The sequence below is a fragment of the Ptychodera flava genome, chromosome 4 (assembly GCF_041260155.1).
Source record: "Ptychodera flava strain L36383 chromosome 4, AS_Pfla_20210202, whole genome shotgun sequence".
Lineage (NCBI taxonomy): Eukaryota > Metazoa > Hemichordata > Enteropneusta > Ptychoderidae > Ptychodera > Ptychodera flava.
Window position 1 is genome coordinate 38766906 of NC_091931.1, and position 19597 is coordinate 38786502.

The 19597-nt window shown below is 37.3% G+C and overlaps 1 protein-coding gene across 1 annotated transcript; it reads right to left on the reverse strand.

Moving 5' to 3' along the window:
• Positions 1–1145: 1145 nt before the first annotated feature.
• LOC139131700 (transcription initiation factor TFIID subunit 7-like) lies at positions 1146–19449 on the reverse strand. The gene is made up of 12 exons (XM_070697884.1): positions 19248–19449; positions 17650–17728; positions 17039–17091; positions 16311–16391; positions 15538–15643; positions 14218–14276; positions 7399–7471; positions 6634–6744; positions 4170–4358; positions 3550–3656; positions 2617–2676; positions 1146–1415 (listed from the first exon to the last, which is right to left on the reverse strand). Exons 1-12 carry the CDS (start codon positions 19344–19346, stop codon positions 1383–1385), a joined length of 1050 nt encoding a protein of 349 aa, XP_070553985.1. The 5' UTR covers positions 19347–19449; the 3' UTR covers positions 1146–1382.
• Between the last annotated feature and the right edge of the window lie 148 nt (positions 19450–19597).

Consider the following 19597-nt stretch of genomic DNA (forward strand, 5'->3'; position numbering starts at 1 on the left):
TTCTTTGAGAGAAATAAAATATTTGAGATAAATTTGAGTATTGTTAAAATTGCTTGTAAAAATGTTCAGTGTTTGTCATTCCCCTTGATGACATGTAGAGATAGTTGAGGATGGCAGCAAAACAAGTCTGGTAGTTTTATACAGCACCTGTGACAACTGCCAAGCAACATCACAAAGAATCTTGGTATGCCTCATCAGTCCTTGTGTCCTTCACAAACAGCCAGTATCATACAAGTATCTGTAGTAAAGAGACGCTGGTATTCTTTAAAATCCCTGTCGTTTTCAACAAAACACCACTATAATGTGAGGGGATAAGTTTGCCTGCCACTTCAGTAGCTTGAAAATTGTCCTTGTCCCTGTACATTCTCTATACTATGGTAGAATGTCCCTGTCCATCTCTATACTATGGTAGAATGCCCTGTACATCTCTATACTATGGTAGAATGCCCCTGTACATCTCTATACTATGGTAGAATGCCCCTGTCCATCTCTATACTATGGTAGAATGCCCCTGTCCATCTCTATACTATGGTAGAATGCCCTTTGAGTGCAGATATTCAGACCCTTGATCTTTTGTAGAATGTTTCTAGTCTACCACTTGTAGGGCTCCTTTTGAAGCTTTTCAAATAAGTGAAATTTTGCATCTTTTTTTGTGAAAATTGAAAATGTAATTTTCCCTCATAGGGCAACAAGGGGACAGAATCCATTTTGAATTTCAAATATCGGTTTCTTTAGAACCAAAATTTGTGTGGTGAACCCTGATGCTAGATTTGGTAAGAGTGCGGTTGAAAGTTTCATTAAGGAAAGTTTTAGAAAAATAAAATCCTTCTTTTCTGAAGCATTTTACTACCTTAGAAATTTTCATGCTTTGAGTTTTGCATATTGACTTTTCCTCTCCGAGCAAAGTCTTGTTTAAATCTAAAAAAATCTCATTTTTTTGGCAACTTTCAACTCTATTTGTGATGACCAGAAAGTAACAGAAAGGTAAAAATATTTCACTTCACGGACAGTGGTGGTGCTGTATGCAACTGCGTGTCAAAGACTGAGAGAGGTAAAACTAACTGTTACAAATCGTGCTACTTACTAACACACTGGCTTTGAACAATCAAAGTGGAATGGAGGTATGTTCTAAAAGACTACGGAGTGCATGATATCTGTGTTAATTTTTTATTTTGCTGAAGGCATCTGACACATTAGAGACATGATGCATGTGTCTTCAATGAAACACCGTAGCCTTGTCTTTTTTTCTTCACGGGATGAAAATTCAACCTATCTGATGTACACTGATCAGTTTGGCTTGAATTAAATTGACTTGTCCAAAGTATCTTTACTCATCTTCTCTGTTGATCGTAGCCACATCATTTGGTAACACTCATCTTATGTCATGATGACAGCTTGGATTTTAACTGATCATACTGAAAAAAACAAAGGAAACAGACAGTAATGTGAGAGAGGGAGTAATAGCAACCAATTGTGTAAAACATTCTAATATAGCATATACTGGGACAGTAATGTGAGAGAGGGAGTAATAGCAACCAATTGTGTAAAACATTCTAATATAGCATATACTGGGAGTGATAGGAATGCCACAGAATGTTGACTTTAACTCACTAAGCCAGTTTTAGATGTATGTCTAGGATTTCATAACAATGAAACAAGAGGCACTTCTCTACAGTATGTCACCCTGAGTTTCATTCAGGACAGCATTAATTGTAAGGTTGTTTATTTTGTTGGTTTTTTAACTTCACAAGCAATATGGTTATATTTCAATAGAGTGAATATCTTTTCAATCAACTAGACATTATAGGCAGATTTGCTTTGTGTTGCGTAATGTGTCTATAATTTGTATCATGCACAATCCTGTTCTGTTTTATGGTGATTTATAGAGATCAGTCAGTGTTTACTAGCTGATGAACGACAAAAACTCCTCAATTCAGACAGTACAGGGTTCTCCACAAGGGGATTTTTAGGGGTGGGCCACCCCTCTGTTTTTGGAGCTATCTATTCATATGCTAATAACTGCACAAAAGAATACATTTTCACAACAAAAGAATATGCAAATTATGCATTGTTAAGTAAATTGGCCGCCCCTCTGATTTTCTAAGCTGTGGAGAACACTGCAGTATGTATATTTCCTGTAATGCCAATGGTTCAACACACATTGTGGAGTTCAGATACGGAATATGTTGCTGTATATGCATCCACTCTGCATGGACTTTGCCTGGTTGAAACTTGTGCATTTGCAAAAGGTATGCACAAAAAAGTACAGAAATATTCACACAAGGTGTGACATAGATACACATACACACATACACATACCATATGACAAATATACACGTCAATACAGACAGATAGGTACATTCGTCTACACACAAAACACCAGATGTGTATAGCAGCGTGCACAAGGCTACCAATAGATAAACCCTATAACCTTATAGATAACCTTATACTGGTAGATCACCTTACAGATAGCCATCTGGATAAACATAAAGACGCACGCACAAAACATCAATATATAGCATGATAACACCATGATGCAGTATACAAAAAGGGTAGAAGAGCATGTTGTTCATATCTTAAGAATGCGATACTTTGACATGTCACACATTCAATTACCTCTGTCTGTTTCTTCTGTTCCTCCTCTCGTATCCTGGCCAAAGCTTCTTGAAAACGTTGCTAAGAATGGCAAAGAAGGGAAAAATTTTTAGTTGGAGATGATTTTTTAAACATGGCCTGTGCCCCAGTAAATGCTTAGTTGCTGTTTTACTCTGAAAGTGGCATGAGAAGATCCATGTCTTTGATATTTGAGATAAGTGAACTCCAACTGCCACCATTTTTCATGGTAAAGAACAACGTAGCACAAGTAGCTTGTAATGTGTTTTACCATAGATTTTACTCAATTTACATATTGGACTTAATACACATCCTGCATCTTCTGGAAAAGTCAGATCCAAATCTTGTGGAAAAGTATAATCATTAGAAAAGATGCATCCATTGCCATTAAAATGAAAGTTTTTGTCATTATTGTTGGAAAACGGAGTTCACGATACAAGGTTTTTCAAGAGTAAAATTGGTCTCCACATGAAAATGTTGTTTTATGCATGTATCACAAGCTAGTTACATGATGATTTTCTGACACAGAAGACAGCAGATTGACAGTCAATGAAACGTGACCATTGCCTTTTTATCACTTTTAGATTTATCAATGGCAGGGGACACATGAGTTGTCCCTGTAGGATGGGGTCACAAACTCCTCTAAAGACACCTTACATCTCTTCATTGTGCGTTCATGGTCCACTCATCCTCCTCTCATGGATTTGAATTCTGGGATTCTTTGTTCACATACTGTCTGTCCTGCATTGAGTAGTGTCTATTCTTTTGATCATTAACTGAGTAGCAGTGGCTTTAACAAAATGATTTCTGGACTGCAAATGGATACAATTATTTTAATTTTACTGAACAGCACTCCCCTGTCGTCAAGTAAAGCTTTTCATTTTATCTTTTGATACTTAAATTCGATATGATTGGATCATGAATCAAATCACTCACTTTTAACGCAGGATTTTCAACATTTGCAATGGCTTCTTCCTGTGTTCTCTGCCTGTCCTGCAGAGCCTCAATTTCTTGTTCAAGTTCATCCAGTTTTGTCATCAGTTCTACAGTGGAAGAAAAGAAATTGTTTTTTACATACTTGTACTGCACCACGTAAGCTGTCTTTCACCCTGGAAACAGACAGTCATTTAGCAGAAGCCTCATGAATAATTGCAATAAATTGCAGAGTAAAGTTTTTGGGTTCGTAATGAGAAGATAGTTACATTAGCCATCTGTCTCCTATAGGAACTCACTCGGTGCTCATTTATCGATGAGGATGCTACTGACTTACCATGTAGTGTAGAGCTACCTTACGGTGGGCTTTTCTGCTTGATCTAAAACACTCAGTGGAAATACTATGCATTACAGGTTTTTAATAATATCTGAACTGGGAAATACACATCTGGTTTACTGATAACAAATGTTATAAAGTAGAGCAGACACTGTTAAGAAATATAAAGATCAACCTAATAGGTATCGCTTCTTTCCCTCTTTTAGAAAGAATTTCATTTCAATGCAGATTCTTTTCACTGATTGGCTTAGCCGCTAATTGATTGATTGATTGATTGATTGCGTACCTTGCTGATTAGATTGTTGCATGTCTTCACTGACTGCCGACTGCTGACTTAAATTACTGTCATCTAGAATCTGTTGGCTGCTGCTTGCACCGTCTTCATTGTCATCAAAATCCATAATGTTAACGTCTTCGTCCTCATTCTCTGAGCTGCTGATGTCTTGGAAGATTTCTCGGAGCTCATCGTGTTCAGCTGGGTTGAAATACAGTGCACGGCATTGAAATGATTAATATTGGTCACAATGGAAGGTATCTTGATGAACTCATAGCCGCACAGCTGAAATAACATTCACTTTTCACAGGTGATACATTGAAATAGCAAACTGACAGAATTGTGGAAAGACTCATGGCTGACTTTCCAAAGCATTATCTTGACACTGTCTTAACCAGATAAACGGTGTAAACTCAGACACAAAAGTGTAAAATTGGTAGCATGTGAGAAGAGAATTTTTCAGACCGCATAATACTCTTTCATAATCACATTGGCAGGTACAAAGAATGAAAAATAAACCTTGGTGGCTAGCACCTGGTCAATTTGTAAACCATTTTACTTAACCCCTCGACTACCAAGGCCAATGTATTTCTATATACCAGGCCCCTTATGTAAATATTGATAAAATCTGGGGTGTGGTCATTGCAACAACACTGCATAGAGTAAAAATTAAGTAGGTACCAATAAACCATATATTTTCTGAATCAGCATGAAATTTCCCACTTTCTCATACATAAGTTTTGTATTTTCAGGTCACGTGACTGGTCACATGACTCATCATGTGACCATAGTTGGCAAAGAATATGCTGGGAAAGAATATTTGAAGCATCAGGACTTGTTTTGAATCCATAAAATGACTCAAATTTGAATACAGTTGCAATTTTCATGGCATTGTCTTTACATATATGTAATAATAACTACCCTTTACGTTATTTATAGGTGTACCTGTTTAAGAATTTTCTCATAAAAGGCAGAGTAAATGAACCACAAACATCAGCATCTGACATAATTCTGTATTTGAAAATCAACACATTTTATTTGTAAATACCTTCTTTATGTCTTCCTTGCAGAAACATGCATCTAAAATGGTTATGATTTATCAAAAAATAATTGACAATATTTAAAATACATTTTAGGGAACAACATATCACATGACCAATTACATGACCAGTCATGTGGCCAGTCATATTGACAGTATGGCTACTATAAAATTTCACTGGGTTATAGTAAAAAATTATATTTCCTCCAGTTTCATTCACAGAATATTGCTGTTAATAGAACATATTTACATATTAATCATTTGTTTTCAATAAATAAACATTTCATTTCATTAAAAAAAAACAAACCATAAAAATCTTGCAAGTAAATGAAATCAACCAGCTTCTGAAAACTTTAAACAATCAGCACGACGCTTCTGTGATCAGCTTGACCTTTTAGGGTCGAGGTCATGGGTCATGACATTTGCTTCCGGATTTTGGCCATACTCGGACGTACGGGAGTGCAATCACATTCAGGCCAGGTCGGAATACATTTATCTTGGTCGCGCTGTGTGCCGATGCCGAAATTACGGGATTTTAGGGACAAACACAAAGCAAATACACCTATTTAACTGTGCCGGATATTTCCGGCACTAAAGGTATATGGTAATTCAAAATGGCGCCGGATATATCCGGCGTTCAAGGTAGTCAAGGGGTTAATCTTGGTACAAAACTACAGAAGAAATGAAATTAAGCAGCACCTAAGTGGCCATTGTAAAGATATAAAGGGCATAACATTAACAGGCTAACTAATGATTTTGCACTACTATTTTAAAAGCTCTTAGGGGTCTTTCCCATTACACACTCGAAAATGATTACTGTGAAATATGATGACTGATTACCTGCCACACCCTATGATAACAAACGGTACTTGCCAGTTGTGGCAGGTCAGCTGATGTCAAGAAAAGGTCAATTAAGTGTATTTTTGGTCTCCCTCAAGCCTTCAATCACAAGTAGGGGAAAACCCAATCTTCTGACTGTAAGCTTGTTAGATTAACCTAAATCCCAAAGTTTCAATCGATAAAAAAAGTAACTAAATGTATTAAAACCGCAGCTTTCAAAAGCCCACAATTATACTTTTGCAGCTGTTGACAAATGTAATCAAATTGTATAAATAAGGCAATCATATGGAATAATCCTCATGAAAAGCATTTATAAATAAGGCAGACTGTTTGACAATGCAAAAAAAAATCAGACAAGTGGTTATTCACTAACATATGCTACACAAAAAAAAGCCTGCATCCTACACAAGCTCAATTCTTGATAATCCTCAGAACCTGACATGTACTGTGGCTAATCTCATGTATACTCCATTACCTGTGTACTTACCAACTTACCAAGGCTAGGGGTGGGGAGGGCAGATAAGTTTGCTGGTGACACAGTGTGCTTACTTAGACTCGAAGGGCCAGATAAGTTTGCTGGTGATATTATGTACTCACCAAGGCTCTGGGGTCCAGATAAGTTTGCTGGTGACATGGTATTTGAATCAATATCTAGTAGGCCCGGTTTCATTTCTTCTTTGCCCTCTTCATCAGCTATCACTTCATATCCTTGACAACGAATGTTAAGAAACCTTTTCCTCAGTAGTTTAGTTCTTCTGAGTATAAAAATTTTGATTTCCCATTTCACACTATGCTTCCGCTGAAGATCGAACACCATGCATCAACTTTTTCTCCAAACAACGTTTTGCGATATTGTACAAAAAGAGGAGAAACTAACAAATACAGTAGCCGTCACCTTGTCAAAACAATTTCCCTTGATCAAGAAAGGCACTGAAGAAAGCTGATAGGTAAAGATGAAAAAGTTCAAAATTTATGAATGCACTTGCAATCATTTCATGAATATAATTTGTATCTGCATATACCGGTATTTTATCAGATAGAATGCCACTGACACAATGTTACACTCTGACAAATCAACTGCCACTGTAAACTAGACTTGCTGTGAACTCAAAATTGTAGTATAGGCTTGCCTTAGTGTTATGGTCACATGACTGTCAAAGACATTTTATATAATCTGGTGATCAAAATAATTGGTACAGCAATATAAATTTTAACATCTATGTATGTACTGGTACACACTGTGACACCTATATCTTTGTTGTATACACCTATGAATGCAGTGATTTCAGAGAGGCTTGAAATGGATTCGGTCATGTTTGACCCTCTTTGACCTTCAAAAAACCAGCACAAACAAAAGGATACGAACAACAATGGCTTCTGTGTCGACTCTAAAAAGTCTCTTTACTTCCTTCTCGGTGTCAGGTGACTCTATATACTGTAGATAAAAACCATAATTTTGTTGACAAAGTATAAGATATTATTCACTGAAGAAATATACCTATCTATAACAAAGGGCGTTACTGTCTAACTGAGATATGAGAACTGAGTTATCTCAATAACGTCTCATTATTATAGAGTGAAACTAATTTCCTTGCTGATAAGAAATACTCACTATAAAGTTTTCTTAACTATAAACAGCTTTACGTAAATGAGTTGTAGAGTACACACATACTAGGTAAGTTACATTCAAATATTGGGACCAATTTTTAACTGCAAAAGTGTCTAACCTCCATTCATACAAATTTTGGTGACTTTGACAGATTATATGCCAGAAAAATGATAACTCAGGACAAATATTCATGATATAACTAAATAATACCGTGTTTCCTTTTTGAGCTGTCAAAATTTTTTTAAGGAAAATCCAAACTACCTATGGTACCAGTACTCTAAATTCTGCTCTTGAACAATTGGAAATAAAATTTCAACATCATTATAGTATTTATTTATTTTCCTCTTTGTTTTTGCTCCTGAAAAGTATATGTCTTGTCATCAGGGGCTGGCTTTTGTTTTCCATCTGAAAACTGTAGTACTTCATTTGGGAGCTGTCATTATTTACGGTCGGAAGGGGGAAATCTGAGCGGTCACTCAACAAATTTAGAGCTACAAGGGCCTTGCTCAAAATGTGGGGAGAAAGAAGGGGTACTCAATTTTTGGTGCAAAATAAATTGAAATACCTCTCAGATTGCACTATTTTACGAATCAATCTCACATTTTCAATGTGACGGGAGGGGGGGGGGACACACCCCCCCCCTCTTGTACTCTCCCCCTTGCGGTGTTCTAACAGTTTTACTCAGTAAAAAAAAAATTGAAAATACCTTTCTTATTCCACCAGACTGTATCATTGCACACATCAATTTCTCAAAATTTTCCATGCAAGAGAGGAGACAACCCCTCTGACACTTCCCCCTCAGCCTCTCGCATGTTTACCCCCCCTGTACTGTCAAATTCTGCTTTGACAGATGCCTTAGTTAAAACCCTGTCATGATACTCGTTCAAATTAAACAATACTATATGGCTGGATACTGGTTACAGCATGTGCTTTTATATACATTTCATTGTGACTTTGAATTTCATTTTGTTGGTTTCACCTTCTTCAACCATCATGAGATAACCGATGATAATCTAGCAGGGTACACCAAGACTTGAAAGGTCTTTACTATTTGCTGTATTTTTGTAAATTTTACAAATACATGTATTGATATTTAACTTTTCTAAGTATAGGGGGGTCAGTCAAAATTTCTGTGTTAGAGATGGGGGGTTACCCTAATTCATCATGGTTGGCAGGGGAGTACTCTAAATTTCAGTTTCCAATGAAATTCCTCTGACAGCCCCCAGGCTGTAAATAATGACAACTCCCTTACTACTGCTGACGTGGCCCTGGGATTTAGTAATGACTTGGTAATGCACTGTTATCTCATGTTATTAAGTTTTACAATCACTATTTTGCCTTTTGCTCTTTCTGTGCCAGTTCAAATTCATTTAACATGGCATCTGCAACCATTTTTATCTTTGCAGATAGTCTTACTTACATGTAATGTATTTGTTACAGTTGTCACAAGTTAAACATACCACAGAAAGACAAACCATTTCTGTAATCTTGATAAAACTGTTTCTGTAATTTTGATATTCACAAGACAAACAAAGCTTTGACAGATGTCGTCATGAAATCATACAGCTCCGTACAAAGCACAATAAATCACAAATGCACCATGGCTTTTAAAAACTGATTTGCCACAGTGCAGCCACTTTGTTCTTCAGCTTGATGCAGAGCATTCAAACGAGGAGGAACACTACATAACACTTTTGAGATGGAACTGAATGCATTGGCAGTTATACTGGCTCTTTCTGCAGCTCTCGTCCAGTGTCAACATACAGGCAACTACTTGGTCTCAGACACTGGTCAAGGTCAAGACCGGAAAATGCCCTCAAGTTCAGTTTCAGCTGACAACATAGACGCCGAGTACACTGATTCAAGGTCTTCACGTATGCGCACTGAGATTCTGAATGTGACAACCAGTCCAGCCGCTACCAACCAATCTGTTTTAACTCAAGAGCCGATTCGAGACACCCATTCAATTGATATAGTCACCGATGCTGCACCTGACCATATGTTTCACGTATACTGCTACGATGACACTGTCAATGTGCTGATTTCACTCCATACGGTAAAGCCATTTACAGACTTGGTGAGTCAATTCAATGGGTACCTTTCAGATAAACATGCAAAGCTGGTGACATTTCAGCTAGACATGCCCGATTACAATGGCATGGACCCACTGTTGTACAACAGCACCGACACTGGAATATATGGACTATGGTCATGGAGATGGATCTACGATCAGTACGGAGAAACACTGGTTTTGCTACCACCTTCAGCGTGTTATAGTTCATTTGGACTGCTCTACTTAAGGGCTGAGGAGATGAAAATTGAGTTCACCGAGAAGACGAATGTGGAGAAAATTGCAAAACTTTCAACAGACTGTAAACAAGAACTTGTTATGAAATTTCTCATCACACTGACGACAGCTGCTGAGGATAGTAAAGAGAGAAACTGCCTGTGCTACAGACATGTCACTGTGGATAAAAATTTGGTGATGCCGTCTTGTTGTTGTATAGACAGTGTAGAGGACAGAATGAACATAACTCAACAGTGCGAAGACTTGAAGGAATCAGTTTGGTTATTCAATGCACATGTCATTCTGATTGTTCTTGTTGTTGTTCTGACTTTGACATTAATACCTCTCATCAGCTGGTCAATCATCCCACATGAGTCAGGAATATGGCACACATTTGAGGTTCATGGATTGGAAAGAAATCAAAGTGGTAATGAAAGCACTCACAGTGGTCACAAAATTACTGTGAATCATAATTCACTTATAGCCAGAGACCAATCACCCATTTCATTGATAAACATTCTCACATGCTGGAACAAGAAACCTCCCTGCATCCAAAGATGTATCACACTCCTACTCCTTTTCTTTTATTGTGTGATTGTCCCTTGCTGTGCCTGGCTGTATTTCTTTTTTGCTGAGTCCTTATATTTTCATTCTAATGACGAAATGCTTGAACTTCAGGCATGGTGTCAGTTTGCCAGTCGTAAACCTCAATACATAAATTTCCAGTTGCTACTCACAGATCCAATGAAAATGTTGGGCATCCTCGTGGGCTACTCGGTGGTATTGTTCATTTTTGTCATCTTTATTAAGAATAGATTACTAGGCTATGCAGTATGCTTGGTGCACAAACAGTCATGTCCTAAAAGTAGCACTTCAAATGGAGAGCAAGATAATTTTTCAAGGATCATTGAACAAATTTATAAATATTTTATAGACTTTGAAGACGATAGATTTTCCTCCTCATCTGATGATCATATCTATGTCAATTATGTAGTTCTTGGCTACCACTCTCAATTATATTGCTTAAAGAAAATCTTTGACTGCCCAAGTTTCCAGTTCATTGTATACATAATCCTTATTCCATTTATGCCATGGATTTGGCTTGGTTTTCTCTTAAAGTATCACAGCAAGTGGAGAGATGTGATTCCCACAGTGCTAACTTTCTTCACTGTATATTTCATTGCGGTAATGCTGTTTTTTGACCTTTGTGTACTTGCTGAAGCAGGTGCTTTTGTCATCGCTGGAATAACCTTGAACATTGATATGTTGAGCCCCTACCTCACTCTAATCATCCTGGTAGTCTCCTATATGATAAGCATCTACAGAGAATTTACGGAATACTACAATAATTTGAAAAATGTTACTTTTAAGGTACTAGATGAATTGGAGAGACAAGCAGATTTTAAATCTGATGAGATGGAAAAACACAAATCTAAGGAAGCTGAGACAGACCAAGTACTGTTGCTCAGAAAAGTGCCTTTCACCAAAGAAATGGAAAGGCGAGACTCTATTAATAATGAATTATTTCACATCATCTGTGAAAAAATGCATCCTGTCCGACACCAATTCATGTTGGCTGTTGGTAAGTTTTTGATGATGAGTTTTGTAGTCATGTTCATTGCCTATGTTATTTTCTCTTTTGAGCAAGAGCCAATGATAGCAACATTGATGACAGCTGTAGTTGGTCTTGCTCCGAGAATCATAGGTATTTACATGAAACGTACAGAAGCCTACTATGATCCTAACAGTACTATAAAACAAACAGTTGAGGAAATTGTGCAAAAAGAAATGTCAAACCACCACAATTCAGGTACAACCAGAGACAGTGAAGCAGAAAATTCCACCACCTCGACCACAGTCGATGAAGTAAGTGTGTAATGAGGGACAAAAACTAATGACAATGTCATTTTCCTGATCCTGACATCAAAAATGAATTTGGAATGACAGGAAACTCTATAGAAAACATGCCTTCTTTCCAATGTATACTTTCCCTAGTATTCTTGACTGTATTTGTCACGAAGATTGGAATAGAATATTAAATAACTAAAAAATAAAGCCAAGTAATTTACTCTGTCAACAAACAGTACTTTTCATTGAATATCTACAGTTCCAGGACAAGTATTGGACCCTTTCATGTAATGAATTCTCTGCGATTCTTGTCCCTTAAATCACTGAAACATACTCAATTTGAAGTGTGAACTTTCAATTTTCATGAAGACATAGTGAATTATATATTTTGATATACAATATTATGAGATTCCATAATTTTATTGTCTCTTTTCAAAAGGGCATTTATATTCAAGAAAATGTAATTTAACCAATTGAGCGTTTAAGATATTTTCAATAAAGCAATGATCAGAAAATCTTAATAACCTATTGTCTGTATAACAACATAGTTTTCATTTCCCTAGTAATGTTAAACAGAAGATGAAATCAGTTTCAAAGAACAAAACTTTAATCTGGCGTTACGTTCTGATTTGTGTAAAATATTCCTTAATTGCGGATATATGCATTTGTACATTCAGCAGTTGACCAAGTTTATAAGGTATGCAACTGTCTGTAATTAATAGTAACAGTTGGTATGGAACCAACTATGACCTCATAAGACAGTATATTTCGGAGTCTTTGCAATTTTACAACATATAATTTCTATGCAATAAAGGGAAAGCAACTCCACACATTGTTTATATCCTGGCTGTTGGCATTCAGTGTATTTTGTGTATTTTGTCGGTGTATTTTATGCTTGATTGATTTGTGTATACAATTGATTAACCACTGTATAGAACTGATTGCATTAAAAAAAAACCAATCTACTCTTTCTGTATAAAAAGTTTTGTTTTCGATATTTAATAACTTACATATATTTAATACTGAACAGTTTCAGTGCAGGGAACACACTTTGGCCATATTACAAAACGGTGAAAAAAATTTGCACATATTTGCTTGACATAAAAAAGTCAATAATAATCTGTACATTTACTGTAAACTGTTTTATGCATTGAGGGACATTGCTAAAAAATATTTTCTCATGACCATTTTCTGACTTTCTGACCATTTTAATTGAAATTTCAGTGAGCAGAGAATAGGGTTTATGACCTCTGTATCCAGTATATTACCAATTAAAAAATAATTATCACACCAATTATCACCCACAACAGAAGATCAAAAACTTTGTGAAATTTGCAGAAAGCCCTAGAAGGTTGACAGATGTAATGTATATTCTTCAAATGCTATGCAAAATTACATTTACAGACATTTGGTTTGTTGGTTTGTTTAGGTCACAGTTCCCTGGTGGCAATGATGTTCTCACATGTATGTTAGCATGACAGTTATGATCTCTGCAAAATATCTCGCATACTGTCATATAACAACAATGGGGTGATGTCAAACACTCTCAACTGTAATGGACAACAAAACTTCATTGCAGAAGTTTTCCAGAGAAGTTCCACACCCTTAGAAACATTAATATATTTTGAAACAAATATGACACTAACTTCCTACACATAGACATGCAATAGACAGACAAACAAACACAGACAGACAAACAGACACTGACACAGACACACACAACAGATCATAACCAAAGTATTGGCACTGTTAGATACATCTTTAACCACCTGGGTGCTACTGCTAAGGGTATTACAAATCCCTTCCTTCTGTTCCAAACAAATGTCATACCCAGCACACAAAAGCCTGTCTTGCTGTCAATAATTCTTTATACATAGCCCTCTGCAACATAATGTATGACAGCACCTACAGTACATGTACCGGTAGTAATCTTTTTCAGTCACTGATAGTACCAAACTCTCAAAGTTCACTACAGATAGTCAGATGAATTACAGTGCATCAAACAGCCATGCCAGTGACTTGAACAAATCCAACAGGTATAGTGTGTGGTAATGTATTGTCCTTTTAAAATACCTTTGACTTTTACAGAAAATTACTGTGTTAGCTATCTTTGGTGAACATTGAGTTTTTGATATTATCAGTGACATAAAAAAATTTCTTTCACTGGTGGCCACTCCCCTACTGGTCAAATCAACAGGCCATCACAAATGTTACACAAGACTATGTATCCCAACTTTAAAATGTGAAAAAAAGGGTGGTCTGTAATATCTCCTGCAAAAAGGACATTCATTCTGTCAAAAGTCATGAAGGAGTGATAACACTTACATGCAAATGGAACAGAAACAGAAACAATCGTTGATGGCAACGTGACCAGACATGAAGCAAATGAGAGAAATCAATAATTCTGATACATCTGTCCAGCCAGGGATTTGCTCACCTTTTTCTTGGCTGTTTTTCTGAATCTTCTTTTCCTGACATTCTTCAGCGGTGGAGTTACTGAAATTCAGGGAGAAAACTAGTAACTACCTGTTATTGAGATGAAGGATGTTCAATGAACTGATGAAACGTGGAAAGGTCTGACCTCTTTGTGGTGCTAGTATTGCCACATCAAGGGTGTAAGTATTTGTCTGCATGGGCCATGTGTGTATGGCAGCGTACTGTGATGATTAGAGCAGAGACACAGGTACTTTTGAGTGTCAATGACTGAAGTTCAAAATGCAAATATTTCAGAATGCGTAAAATCACAACCAGTAAAAGATAAACTGAATAAAACTTAAAGTAATTATAGTCATATCTGTTATAACATTGCTGTGTTCCTGATTATCACTATTCTCTATCTTCACTTTTTTGAAAAAGTTACATTTTGTTCAGTTTATCACAGCTATTGAATATTGCTCCTATAAGGATATCTAAACAATATAATTTTCATTATGTGAGCAGGAAATATTCTTGAGACTTGAATGGGGAGGACACTATCTTTCAGATGTGTCACTGGAGGAATTATGAGAAGAATGAATCATGAAGAGCGCCACCAAGCAGGCAGCAAGGCATGATGACACTTATGTGGGCTGGAGGATCTGGTACTGAAGGTCACACATTACATTCCCTGAAGAGAAAGGAAGTACAAAGTAGTACCATCGAAAGGGGGATCTTTCAGTGGTACTGTTTGCATGAAATCTCTCGTTGGCATACAGACATATAGCACTTGCTATTCAATTTGTGCTGCTAGTATACACATATATCGCCCACTCAACCCGAATATTGTGTATACTGGCCTGTGGTTGGGCTCAAATTATTACTTCAATTCCTGGATAACTCTCCTACTTTCTGATCTTGATTGAACACACATGCAATCTTTCCTTAGAAATCTAACCCCACAATTCTGACACCACAGTGCATACAGGTGTGGTTAAACAGAAATAATTTATGAATGTAGTAAGCTCAAAGTACAACTTTAATCAAGTTTGCAATATTGTTCAAACCATAAATGATTCTTTGATTATAATTCAATCACCACAGACCTGCAAAATTCTAAGTTTTACAGCAGAGCTGCAAAATTTGAAGGAATGAATGGCGGGAAGACACGTCATGTAATCCCCTTTCTTGTCAAACAGTCAATTTTCTCGCGATTCCTTTACAACATTTCTTTCAATCTCTCTTCCAGCATTACAATTTTGAACACCATGTTTCCCATGGCAGTAAATACACACTGTAGACATTTGGATTATAAAAATCCAACAGAGGGTTTGTTACTTACTGCCGTGATTCCACTGAAATTTTTTTTCTAGTTTCTCTTTCTTCTTTGGATGTAACTCGTCTTCTTCTGGTACAGGATCTGGTTCATCTGTCGTACATATCAGCATCTGGAAAGAGAAAGAGTTGACAGGAAAGATCACACATTACATTTGATTGGCGTACATTAGTCTATCTACTCAGTATCTTTCCATTCTGAAAAAATTCAAATGTCAAATACATATCAGCATGTTTAACCCTTTGAGTGCTGTATTTTCACCCACCAAAATTTTAGTGCAACATTTTACCAATTTTTATGAACTTTTCTGTATTTTTTTATAATGTTGGACCAAAATGGACACAACATTTCATTGGCCACAGTTTTTTATAAAAATTTTAGCAAAAATCTGACAAAAAATTGACTGAGGTATATTTTATAAGGGCAACAAAAATTGACTTTGGCGTTCAAAGGGTTAATACAATCTCATACGATAGACTATTGAGTGCATTTTGCCCATCATTTCTGCTTGATGATTGATTCAGCTTATAAGAACACATCTGGATTTGCAATGAATTTCAATATTCAGTGTGCATCAGGACTTTGACTAGAGATCAGGGTGTTTGAGGTCAATAGTGGAAAAACACTGCGTGCACCAGGACATTCAGCAAAGGGTGTGTACGGTACAAAATTAGCAACTTTCACTGGGAGTCAACCGCTGTATGTACCAAACTGGCAGAAAGCATATCCAAATGTTGCATGTATACAGAAGTGATAACAAAGCCATTCGACCCACATACCTGTGCAATATCAGCTGTTTTGTAGAATGTTTTCCGGTCCGTAGTCTTGTGGGACTCTATGGTACACGGCAGATCTACCAACTGGAAATAGATGCATGTCAATTTCAAATAACAGACACTGATTCACTGTCATGTTTGACAGAATGAGCTATAACCTTTAAAATAGTAATGAACTGAAATGCTTAATTGTGGTGTAATACATTCACCTGGTATGAAAGATGAGAATATAAGAGTCTAGGTATTTGATTCTCAATCAAACACAATTACAGTTTACAGCCTGAGGATGTTCTTCTGTATCAAGTACTAAGTGCTAATTTCACTTTTCACTGCTCAGCCATGGCCTGGATATTACGTGTAAACTTGTAAACTATGCAAGTGGAAAACTATTTTTTCCAAAATGATGACAAAATAATGATGATTTTTGTTGAAATCAGTCATCATTAGAAAATTACTTTAAACGACTTGTGCTGCAGAATAAAATTAAAATCAAGTAGAATCATTAGTAAGACCATTGTTGAGTGTTTTGCATTCGTATTATAACAGCTACCATTACGAAATTCACCTTTTCTGGCACAGATACCAAACACAGAAATTTGAAGACAAGACTTTAATGCACTGGTATGGAGATTAAATGAAGAATTGACGGCTGTAGTAATATTTGTGAGCTCATATATATAAACACAGCTTATGCTGACTTCCCCAGGTAGGGAATTCACTCACTCACTTACCTTGGCTGCATACGCATCTCCCTCAAGACGAACAGTGCCATGCCTACCATCAGCTGGAGTAACAAATCATGAATAAGCATATTATTTCATAATATTTTTTATTTATAACTGTTAAGATTTTGGCTGTCTGTATTACAAGAGAACCATTCATTACAGTCATAATGATACATGGAATGAAATGTTGAATAACACCTTTGCAGATTTATCTGGGGAACAAATGTCCCGCTATGTTTTTGTGAGTGTAAAAAGCAATGCAACAATTGTTGTTGGATTTGTCTCGCGAGGAAAACAATTTGTCTTCAAAATAATCTTTTCAGTTCGTGTTGATTGATGGAATATTTACACTCTTATGTTGGTGTCTGTCTTCTGCTAAATCATTGCTGTCTATGTCCCGGTGGTCTCATTTAATGTTCCAAGTGTAGTGTGGCTGCCATCCTTTTCTCGCATCTCATTACAGAATGATTCTGCTTCGACATATGAGTTCACCCTACCTATAAATGCTGCACTTTCATAATACAATGTGATTATCAATGTGCTTAATGTGCTTACTTATGTAAACCATGCATTTATGGAAATTCCTTTTCACAAGATAGTCCCACCATGTAACTCACCTTGTAACTCAATGGACAGTTTGTCTTTCAGATTCAGGTTCCCAGACTGTATCATTTTCTTCAAACTATCAGCTCTCTCCTGTTGGGATATGAAGCGGAAGAAAGAACTTGTCTGTCTTGAATTGAAACTCTAAAGTGTAGTAATTCACAGTCCAACCTGCTGTTGATTTGCTGAATAAAAATACTGTCAATGACATATATATGAACTTCTACCCATCATTATATTAATCTTCAGACATATAATTACACAAACTATTGGCTCGGAGCTGGGAGCTGCCATTACCAAATTCCTGTAATGGCAGCTCCCAGAAACAGGAATGCCCCATGCTCAATGTTTATGGAATGCGATCAACGTGTTTGAACAAATACCAAACCCCATAAATGAGAAGGTTAGTGTAGTATAGTGTTTAGTCTTCAGTAGTGATAAATCGGTACGACCAAATGCAGTAAATATGTGGAATTTCACACCCAAATCCCGCACCATGTGCGGTGCGCTTATTTTGAACTCTACAGGGCCTTCGGCATTGAAGCTCTACAAGTGAGCGAGGTCGCAAAAACCAAACTCACTGACCGCCTCACCGTAGAGCTACAAGTTTGCAGCTCTTATATTCGTACTGCTGCTGGGCTAATAAGAAATCTACAGTACAGTCCTTATTTGCACCACTGCAGAGTGAATAAGAAATTTTATATTCCTTATTCACACCACTGCAGGGTGAATAAGAAATTTACATTTCTGATCCGCACCGTTGAAGGGCGAATAACATCTTCCATATTTATGACACCTCTGAGCGGTCCTACTAATTACTGCCCGTGACTGCCCGTAGCTGCCCGTAGCTGCCTGAGGACTGCCCGAGCACTGCCCGAGGAAAAAGTGGGCCAAATTTCGCCCATTTTAACACTAGGCTAATAGGTTCAGTTTATATCATGCCCAGCCAACCAAAAATATCATTGATTTGGCGTTAACCTGATGTTTTCTACGGCAGTTTAGGAACACGGAAGACGTCGGTCTTTAGGACGTCGCCAGCTTGATAGTGAGATCATACCATTCAGTCCGAGAGGTGGCACAATAACCTCGCCGAGCGCGTACAGCCGGACAGCCTACCACCCCTTGCACTGAATGGTATGATCTCTCAATCAAGTTGGAGACGTCTTTCTCGTTGAAAGCCCGGCGTCTTTCGGGTTCTAAAACCGCTACAGAAAACGCCAAATCAATGATATTTTTGGTTGGCTTGGCATGATATAAACTGAACCTATTGGCCTAGTGTTAAAATGGGCGAAATTTGGCCTACTTGCTCCTCGGGCAGCTACGGGCAGTCACGGGCAGTAATTAGTAGGACCCCCTCTGAGACACGACTTTAATAGGCATTGTGAGTAAAGCAGTGGTCTTTGGTATTGAGATATCGACTAATTACGGTAATTGTAAGGTTAAATTCCTGACTGCAGTCGGCGGTCAGTAAGTAAGACCAGGAGTGAGTGGTACAGTGCTGTTGAGCATGGAGCTAGAAACGTTTCTAGCTCCATGTGTAGAGCTAGTAGTACGGGTGAAGACTGAAGTGGAGTTTCTGCTTTGAACGCAAATCTCGGCCTCGGTAACGTACCTGTGGCATTCGTAGAATAAACTGATTCTCTAGCTCGGGCGGTAGATCTGCCTTTTTCACTTTTGGTCGAGGGGGAGCTTTCTTGGCTTTTGACGACATAGCGATCTCGCGTTTTTACGAACATAAACCTGAGCCGCGGATCGTGGCTGAGCCTTTGTGTGATGAGAAGTGATGTTCTGTTATGTTACTCTGTAACCTTTGAACTACAAAATGATCACAAGCATTTCCAGACTGTGTCTTCCGATCGTATGCTGGGAATATATGTCTCGTATAATTTGTTCATGTATTTATATCAGCTAAAACTCTTTGATTACGTACAGAATATATAAGCATATTCTATGAGCTTTTTT